The sequence below is a fragment of the Dipodomys spectabilis genome, unplaced genomic scaffold (assembly GCF_019054845.1).
Source record: "Dipodomys spectabilis isolate Male_0828 unplaced genomic scaffold, ASM1905484v1 ptg000173l, whole genome shotgun sequence".
NCBI classification, from domain to species: domain Eukaryota; kingdom Metazoa; phylum Chordata; class Mammalia; order Rodentia; family Heteromyidae; genus Dipodomys; species Dipodomys spectabilis.
In genome coordinates this window covers 10,428,288-10,437,518 of record NW_024870850.1, presented here as the reverse complement: position 1 = coordinate 10,437,518, position 9,231 = coordinate 10,428,288, and the positions used below count along the sequence as shown (strand labels likewise).

Below are 9,231 nucleotides of genomic sequence, written 5' to 3'. Positions count from 1 at the left end.
CGCCCCCGCCCGCCCCCCCCTCCCCGCCCCCCTCCCCCTCCCCCTCCCCCTCCTCCTCCTCCTCCTGCAGGTCCTCCAGGATGAGGCGGTCCAGGTCGTCCAGCAGCCCGCCCTGGCTCAGGCAGGTGGCCACGGTGGAGCCGCTGCTGACGTGCGGGGCGCTGGGGTGCAGGACTTTGGGCAGATGGTTCTGTTTGCGGCTCTTGGGGTGCGCGCACGACGTCCCGGGCACGTGGGGCTCTGCGGGGGCGCGAGGCGGGGGGGGGGGGGGTCAGGGCGGGCGGGCGGGGGGGGGGCCGGGGGGGGTCAGGGCGGGCCGGGGGCGCGAGGCGGGGGGGGGGGTCAGGGCGGGGGGGCCGGGGGGGGACGGGGGGGGTCAGGGCGGGCCGGGGGGGGCCGGGGGGGGGTCAGGGCGGGCGGGCGGGGGGGGGTCGGGTCAGGGCGGGGGGGGGTCAGGGCGGGGGGGCCGGGGGGGGACGGGGGGGTCAGGGCGGGCCGGGGGGGGACGGGGGGGGTCAGGGCGGGCCGGGGGCGCGAGGCGGGGGGGGGTCAGGGCGGGCCGGGGGGGGCCGGGGGGGGGTCAGGGCGGGCGGGCGGGGGGGGGGGTCAGGGGCGGGCGAGGCCGGGGGGGGGGGGGGTCGGGTCGGGGCGGGGGTCGGCGCGGCCCAGGAGGCTGCGGGCTGAGGATCGCGGTGCGAGGCCAGCCTGGGCAGGAACCTCGCGGGACTCTGATCCCCAACGAACCCTCAGAAAGCCAGAAGGGGCGCCGCGGCCCAGGGGGCAGAGCGCCGGGGCCGGGCCCGCCCACACCGCAGGGCTGGCGGCAGACGCGGGCCGGGGGTTGGGGGCCGGGGGCCGGGGGGCCGGGGATTGGGGGGCCGGGGGTCGGGGGTCGGGCCCGGGCGCGCGGGCGGGCGAGGCGGCCTCCGAGGCCTCGGAGGCCGTGCAACGGGCCGGCCGCAGTGTGGCGGCTGTCCTTTTTGTTTTGGGGCCTGAACTCGGGGCCTGGGCGCTGTCCCGGCTCCTCAGCTCGAGGCCGGCGCTACCAGAGCCGCCTTCCCAGCCCCCTGCCCTTGAAGGCCCGGACACAGGATCCCCCAGCAGGGACCACCGCAGGCCTCCCCTCCGGGCCTGGCCTCCCCTCCACAGCCCCCCCTCTTGCCCCCGTGGCCTCCCCGCGGCCTCACCTCTCCAGCCCAGCCTTCCCTCCCTGGGCAGGGCCTCCCCTCCCTGGCCTCCCTGAGTCTAGCCTCCCCTCCCCGGCCTCCGCTCCCCGGGCCTCACCTCTCCGGTTGTAGCAGTCCGCCGCCGAGCAGGAGTGCGTGTGCGAGCTCCGCCGGTCCATGTTCCGGTCCCAGCGCGGGGGTAGGATCCGCGTTGGATACACGGGGAAGCCACACCCGTAGCAGGGGGACGGGGACCCCATTTGTGCCCAGCCCCTGGGGGGCGGGCAGGGCGGTGAGGGCCGAGGGGGGCGGGCGGGTGCGAGGCGGGGAGGGGGCGGGTGGGAGGGCGGGGCCTGGAGGTGGGCGTGGCAGGCGGGCGGGGCCTGGAGGTGGGCGTGGTCGGGCGGTGGGCGGGGCTCGGGTGGGCGGGGTCCGCGCCCTCACCGGAAGTTGTGCCGACACTTGGGACAGTGGAACTCGGCCAGGCCCCACATCTTGTCCGGTGGCACCGGATCGTAGCGCTTGCGACACTTGCGGCATCTGGAGACCTGGGGTGGGGATCGGGGTGCTCGTGGCTGGTGTCTGGGGTCCTGCTTGGGCTGCCCACCCCCACCTTCCGTAAAGATCGACCCCACCACACCGGGGCTGCGCCCCGCTCCCTGCCAAGGACGAGCTAGACATTGACCCGAAGCACACTCACTGGTCGGGTTCAGAGGCCAGATTGGGCGTGTGGGTGTCAGGTGTGATTTCTGACCATCAAAGGCCAGGGCACAGAGTTTGGCTTCCCAAGTAAGTGGAAGGCACACGCAGCCGAGGGTCAGGGGTGGGCTCGGGTGGGGGTCAGGGGTCAGGGGTCGTGTGGATGGGTGGGGGTGGGGACTGAAGGTCAGCCTTGGAGCAGGACTTCGTGTTTGCTAGGCAGCACTGGGCTTGGCCTTCAGCCCACACGGCCCCGGCCTTGTTTGCTTTAGTTATCCTTCAAATAGGATCTTGCCATTTCTTTCTCTTTAACCCCTGGCCAGCTATACACGTGTGTTCACCTGCACACCTGGGGTTATACAGGAGTGAGATGCCACACTGGGCTCACTGGTTGCCATGGGGTCTCTTGAATTTTTTCCCCCCTCAAGCTGGCCTACGCCCTGACACCTTCCCAAATGGCTCATCCCCCAGAGGTGTCAGGCTGGGAGCTGTCACCTCCTTCCGCTGGGGTACGCGGCGCCACCAAACATCATCACAGGAGGAGCAGGCGAACTGCCGGTCCACGGCGGGGATGAGGTCGTCCTGGGCGCGCTGGAACATGCGCAGATTGGCTTCCGTCAGCGGCAGGAGGGACGTGGCCACTGCCTGCGGGAAGGGGAGGGGGGGATGAGGGGGGGGGGTCACCCCCTCAATCCACCACACACACCCCTTTCTGAGTTGGCACTCTGGCCACCCCAGCACCAATACCCACACACCTGGATGTCCCGGTCCTGCTTCATGTCCTCTGGTGGGTCCTGGGGGCAGAGAATGTGGAGTCAGCTTGTGTGTGCGTGCGTGTGCCAGGGCTGGCACTTGAACTTAAGGCCCAGGCAACTGTTCCTGAGCTTTTTTTTAATTTTGCTCAAGACTGATACTCTACCACTTGACCCACATTTGCCTGTTCACTGGAGATAAGCACCTCTCAGGTGGCCAGCCTGGGCTGGCTTTGAACTGTGATCCTTGGATCTCAGCCTCCTGAGTAGTTTACAGGCGTGAGCCACAGAGGCTGGCTTGGAGATGGTTTTCTGATCTGTTTCCCAAAAGAAGGATCCTCTGCAAGGAAGGCTGGTGGGGCTCCCAATGGGGAGACGGGGCCCTAGCTAGCTCCCTCTGAAATGGATGGACCCCAAACCACCAGGAGCTCCCCCCTTCTCCCAAAGAACAGGACTTGCTTCTGACCCCAGCCATCCAAACAGCCCTGAGAGGTGGGCACCAGGTACCCCATTTCTGAATCTGAGATCTCCCTGATGTTGGGCAGCTGCACCCCATTTTCCCCTCTGGCTAAGCCCACATGTGACACACGTCTTGGGAGCTTTCTGCTTTTAGCTGAGGGCTGGGATGTGGAATCAGGCTGACCAGGTTCCAATCCCAGCTCTGATCACCTCCTGCCTCAGGAAGTGACCTGGGCCTCAGTTTCCCAGTCTGCATGAGTGTGTCCTGGGGTGGAAACCAAACAGTTTACCCAGAGTCCCAGCAAACTGTGACAGTGCTCAGTCAATGCTTTCTTTGGTCCTTTTTGTGTGTGCTAGTACTGGGGCTTGAACTCAGGACCTCAATCTCTCATTTGGATTTTTTTTAATCCCCATGCAAGGCTGGCGCTCTACCGCTTGAGCCACAGTTCCACTTCTGACTTATTTTTGCTGGTTTCGTCTCACACTTTCCTATGCAGCCTGGCTTTGAACTGTGATCCTCAGATCTCAGTCTCCTGAGTAGCTAGGATTAGAGATGTGAGCCACTGGAGCCCAGTCTGTTTTTACAATCTTATTCTAACACATACTTGATCATATTCTTTATTTTTATTTTTTGTCCGTCTTGGGGCTTGAACCCAGGGCCTGGGCGCTGTCCCTGAAGTCTATTGCTCGAAACTATACATCACTGTTAACACTGTGAGCCACAGCTCCACATCGGATTGGAGATAAGCGTCTCAGAGACTTTTCTGTCCCGATTAGTTTCAAACCGTGATCCTCGGATCTCAACTTCCTGAGTAGCTAGGATTACAGGCGAGAGCCAACAAGCGTCTGGCTATAGTATTTAATTATTAACTGCGGTGAGCTTTTCAGGCAGGCTAAATCCAGTTCACCAACCACCAAAGTGGTTCTCTGAGCCCCCCCTTGCCTGGGTGGAAAGCGATCTTCAAAAGCCATTCTGGTTTCCTTTCTTCCCGCCTTAGTTCAATCAGCACAGTAATGAGCACCTACTGTTTGCAGGCCCCTCACGCTGGGAGCAGATGGAAAGGTTAAAGAGCAAGGAGGTCGGCTGATCAGCTGTACACAGGTGGGCGGGAGGGCGGGCTGTGCCCTCGGGGTCCGTGGCTGGCCGGAGTGCCCTCTGCCCTTGCGCCCCTTCCCCCCCTTCTTTACGCAGAGGGGTCAGGTTACCTGGGCATCCAGGTCCTTACTCAGTTCCTGTCCATCTTTCTGCTTCACACCTGGGGGGAAGAAGTGAAGGGCTCTAGAAGGGTGCATAGGAGTTGGAAGGTGGGGGGGGTCTTCCTCCTCCTCCCCCACTTCCTCCAAAGCCACACCCCCTCGGGATGGAGGGGTGTGTGTGTTGGGGGGGGTCCCCCTGAAGGGCTCACCGTAGACGATGGAGCGTCCCACCCCCGTATGATCGCTTCCAAATTTCTTCATCAAAGCCCCCGCCTTTTGGGGGGACACCTTGCCATGAAACTTCTCCCGCAGGCGCCTGACGCTCTTCTCCAACTGCGGGGGGAGCAGGCGGGGGTGGGGGGGCTGGGGGAGGGAGAGGCCGCCCCGCCCCCGCCCCGACGGCTGGAACTCGACTCTCAGGCTTGCTGGGGTCCCCCTCCCCCCCTCTTCCTACCCCGGCGCGGCATTTCCTGGAAAAAGCCAAAGTCTTCCGGCTGGGCATGGGGGGGGGCGCGGAGTGGGGGGGCGGGCGCGGAGTGGGGGGGCGGGCGCGGAGTGGGGGGGCGCGGAGTGGGGGGGCGGCCCCGGCCTCCGGGGGTGCGGGGGGGGGGGGTCCGAGGAGGGAGGGGGCATCCTGACCACGCGCGGCCCCCGGAGCCCCGCGCCCCGCTCTTCCTGCGGGGAGGGGGCAGGGGTCCCCCGAGGCCGCGGGACGGGGCTGTTTTCCGGAGGGAGGAAGCGGGGTGCGCGCGCGGGGGCGGAGCGCGCCCGGGGCCGGCGCGGGCGCGGGCGCGGGCGGGGGCGCGGGTCCCCCCTCCCGGCCCGAGCTCGGCCTACCTCCACCCCGTCCTGGGCCATGGTGCGGCCCGGGTCCGGCCGCGCCCTCGGAGCGCCGCGCCGCGCAGCTGGGGCGGGCCCGGCCCGGCTCCGCCCGCCCCGCGGCTCCGCCCCGCGCCGCCCGCGGCCCCTTTCGCTTTCGTTTCCTGGGGTGCAGAGAGAGAGAGAGCGAGAGAGAGAGACGGGGAGGGGGAGACGGGCGCCCGGCGCTGCCCGGCCCCGGGGATGCGGGGTCCGCGCCCTGCGGCGGCGGGGCGCGCGCGGCTCGGGCGCCGAGCCGTCACGTGACCCCCGCGTCCCGCGTGGGGGCGGGGCCGCCCGGCGACGCCGCGGCCGGGGCGCGCGACCCCCCCTTCCCCACGCGTGGGAACGGCCCCCGACACTCCGGCGAGGCCCCGCCCCGCGCGGCCCCGCCCCCGCTGCCCGGCTCCGCCCCCGCGCGAGGCCCCGCCCCCGCTGTCCGCCCCCAGGCCTGGCCCCGCGCGAGGCCCCGCCCCCGCTGCCCGGCTCCGCCCCCGCGCGAGGCCCCGCCCCCGCTGCCCGCCCCCCACCCCAGAGAGTGGCCCCGGCCCCGCCCCCGCCTCACCCCCGCTGCCCGCCCCCGCCGGTCCCCCTACACCCCCCCCCAGCGCGGCCCCGCCCCCATCCCATTCAGGCTCTGAGCCCCTCACCAGGACTGCCGCGCCTCAGTTTACCGCCCTGTAAAAAGGGGCTGGCCAGGGTCACGAACTCCCCTCCACCCCGTGGTTGGGATCCTGTGCTCCTTGGTTAATTAAGTTCGTTCTTTTTTCGGGGGTTGGGGGGGGGTCCCGGGGCTGGAACTCAGGGCCCGAGCGCTGTCCCTCTGGAGTGTGTTTTTCCCCCTTCTGAAGGCCTGGCGCTCTACCACTTGAGCCACAGCTCCACTTTTGACTCTTCGCTGCCTAATTGGAAAGAAGGAGTCCGATCTGGGCCGGTTTCAAACCACGATCCTCAGATCTCAGCCTCCTGAGTAGCTGGGAAGACCGACGGACGGACAGACATGAGGCACCCAGCCCAGCTGCCAATCGATTCTTCATGGTTATGGGACCTGCAGCTCAGGCAGACCGGGGTGCTGGCGATGATGGAGAAGAGGCAAATCTCCGAATTCCGGGATCAGCAGATGATGGCCAGCGTGCAGCCTGGGGGTGGCGCACAGCTGGAGATGGCTTCTTGGAGGCAAGGAGGAGGTTTGTGCAGAGGCCGTGGAGTCTGAGGTTTTAGTGGCGGGGTGTGTGTGTGTGTGTGTGTGTGTGTGTGTGTGTGTGTGTGTGTGTGAAGAATAGAGGGTGGAAGGACGCAGGAGAGACTCTGGGGGCTTGGGACAGAGCCCTGCAGCTGGCGCCCTGTGGCTGATGGGTAAGAGGGGGGATGGACTGCACCCCACCCCCCAATGCTGTCCCTTCTCCCAGTCACGACAACCAAAAAAAAATGTCTCCAGACATTGCTAATGCCGTCTGTTGTGGCCAAATCCACTGAGGAAAAAGAATCTAATTTTTTTCCTCCAATGTTGTACCCCTATCAATTAAAAAACAACAACAAAACAAACACCCCAAACCCTAAAGTCCCATTCCCAGATAATTTGAAAGCTATATTCAAAATGATGGTGTCCATATACTATAGATACTCTTATGAAAAAAAAAAAATTGAAAACAGACCCAAGCACAGTGGTGCATGCCTGTAATCCCTGAACTCAGAAGACTGAGACAGCAAGAATACATTACCATATGTACCCAATAATGGAACTGGTCAATCATTATTGGGTTGAATACCCAATAAAAAGGAAATTAATCTGTAGAAGAGACATCGATAAGCCTGTTTATTGCTACACTATTCAAAATTGCCAACAGATGCTCATTCAACTTCAGGCTCCATGAACCGATGAATGGATTAAGAAAATGGAAACCATACACACAGGGGAATACTACTCAGCCAGGAAAAGGCAAAAATCCTCTTGTTTGCAACCAGCTGGATGAGACTGGAGTGGTAACTAAGTCAAGTGAAATAAACCCAGCCCCAGAAGCCAAAAAAACGTAGGGTCTCACTTATTTGTAGAAGTTAAGAATGTTAATCTCCCTAGGTGCTGGTGGCTCATGTTTGTAAGCCTACTTACTCAGGAGGCTGAGATCTGAGGATTGTGGTTCAAAGCCAGCTTGTTTTTTTTCTTTCTTATTTATTTTTGGTTGGTCATGGGGCTTGAACTCAGGGCCTGGGCACTGTCCCTGAGCTCTTTTGCTCGAGTCTAATAGTGCTCTACCACTTTGAGCCACAGTGCCACTTCCTCCATGAAGAAGACTCTTATCTTCAATTATCCAGCCTAAAATAAAAAAATGGAGCTGTGGCTCAGATGGTAGAGTTCTAGTCTTGAGCACAAAAGCTCAGGGATGAACCCAGATCCTGAATTCAAGCCTCAGTACTGGTGTGTGCATGTGTGTAGACACAAAAACACATACATGTGTGCACACATGTACACACACACATACTGAGAAGTTCTGCTCAGTGAAGTAAAGAGTAGTGAAAGGGACAGGAAGTCCTGTAGTATGGTTGGGAAAGTATAAGGTGACTAGTTAAGGCTGTGCTGTGCTATTTTGCCATAGCCAGAGGGGAAGGTTTGAAATTGTGTCTGCACAGAGAAATGATACATGTTTTGAAGAAACGGTGCTTGTTGCAGATGGAGACACTAATGCCTACTTTGATCATGACACAATGTATACTTCTATCAACATATTACAGTGTAACCATATGTCTGTAGGATTTTGTGACATACAAAAAGAGAGCTAAGCTGGGCACTGGTGGCTCATGCCTGTAAATCCTAGCTACTCAGGAGGCTGAGATCTGAGGATCATGGTTCAAAGCCAGCCTGGGCAGGAAGGTCTGTGAGACTCCAATCAACCACCAGAAAACTGGAAGTGGTGTTGTGGCTCAAGTGGCAGAGCGCTAGCCTTGAGCTGAAGAGCTCAGGTACAGCGCCCAGGCCCTGAGTTCAAGCTCCACAACTGACTAAAAAAGAGAGAGAGAGAGCCAGGGGGAGGGAGAGAGAGAACTAAAGTCAAGTACCAAAAAATAAAGCTGGGCACTGGTGGCTCACACTTGTAATCTTAGCTACTCCAGAGGCTGAGATCGGAAGATCACAGTTCAAAGCTAGCCTGATCAATAAGTCACTTATCTCCAATTAACTATTAAAAAGCCAGACGTGGAGTTTGTGACTTAAGTGGTAGAGCTCCAGCCTTGAGCAAAAAAGGTCAGGGACTGCGCCCAAGCTCTGAGTTCAAGTCTTAGCACTGGAAGAAGAAGAAAGCTATTGCTGTGCTAGTAGCTGACGCCTGTAATCCTGGCTACTTAAGTTTGAAAGCAGCCTAAGCAGACAAATCTGTGAGGCTCTTATCTACAGCTATCTAGCAAAAAGCTAGACGTGGCACAAATGGTAGAGCGTTGGTCTTGAGCTCCCAGGCCTTGAGTTCAAGCCCTAGGACTGGCACCCACACAATAAATACATTAAGAATAGCCCATTGCTGGTGGCTCACACCTGCAATCCTAACTACTTGAGAAATAGAGATCTAGGATCAGTGTTGAGGCTAGACTGGACAAAAGAGAAAAAATGTTTGAAAGACTTCACCTCAACCAATGGCTGGGCACAGTGGAGCATGTCTGTCATCCCAGCGAATCTGAGAAGCACAAATCAGAGGATAGAAGTAAAGGTGAATGGGGGGAGGGGAGGTAATCAATGACGAAGAGGTCAGCAGAGGGGACCAAGTAATAGAGCACCTGCTTAGCAATTATGAGTCCCTGCATTCAGACCTCAGCACTATTTATTTTTTTTTGTCGGTTGTGGGGGCTTGAACTCTGGGCCTGGGCACTGTCCCTCAGCTCTTCAGCTCAAGGCGAGCGCTCTACCACTTGAGCCACAGCGCCACTTCCGGTTTTCTGGTGGTTAATTGGAGACCAGAGTCTCCCGAGCTGGCTTTGAACTATGATCCTCAGATCGCAGCCTCCTGAGTAGCTAGGATTATAGGTGAGAGCCACAGGCCCCTGGCTGAATAATAACTTTTAAGCTTGGCATAAGGGCACATAGCTAGAATGCCAGTATGTAGGAGGCTGAGGCA

At 60.8% G+C, this 9,231-nt stretch overlaps 1 protein-coding gene across 1 annotated transcript; it reads right to left on the bottom strand.

Annotated features, from left to right (window-relative positions):
- Positions 1 to 31: 31 nt before the first annotated feature.
- Positions 32 to 5,183, bottom strand: Shfl (shiftless antiviral inhibitor of ribosomal frameshifting; the record flags this gene model as incomplete). The annotated part of the gene is made up of 8 exons (XM_042693592.1): positions 5,111 to 5,183; positions 4,483 to 4,606; positions 4,283 to 4,332; positions 2,621 to 2,659; positions 2,361 to 2,510; positions 1,611 to 1,714; positions 1,285 to 1,439; positions 32 to 240 (listed from the first exon to the last, which is right to left on the bottom strand). Coding segments are annotated over exons 1-8 (852 nt in total), but the record flags the coding sequence as incomplete, so codon positions are not given.
- Between the last annotated feature and the right edge of the window lie 4,048 nt (positions 5,184 to 9,231).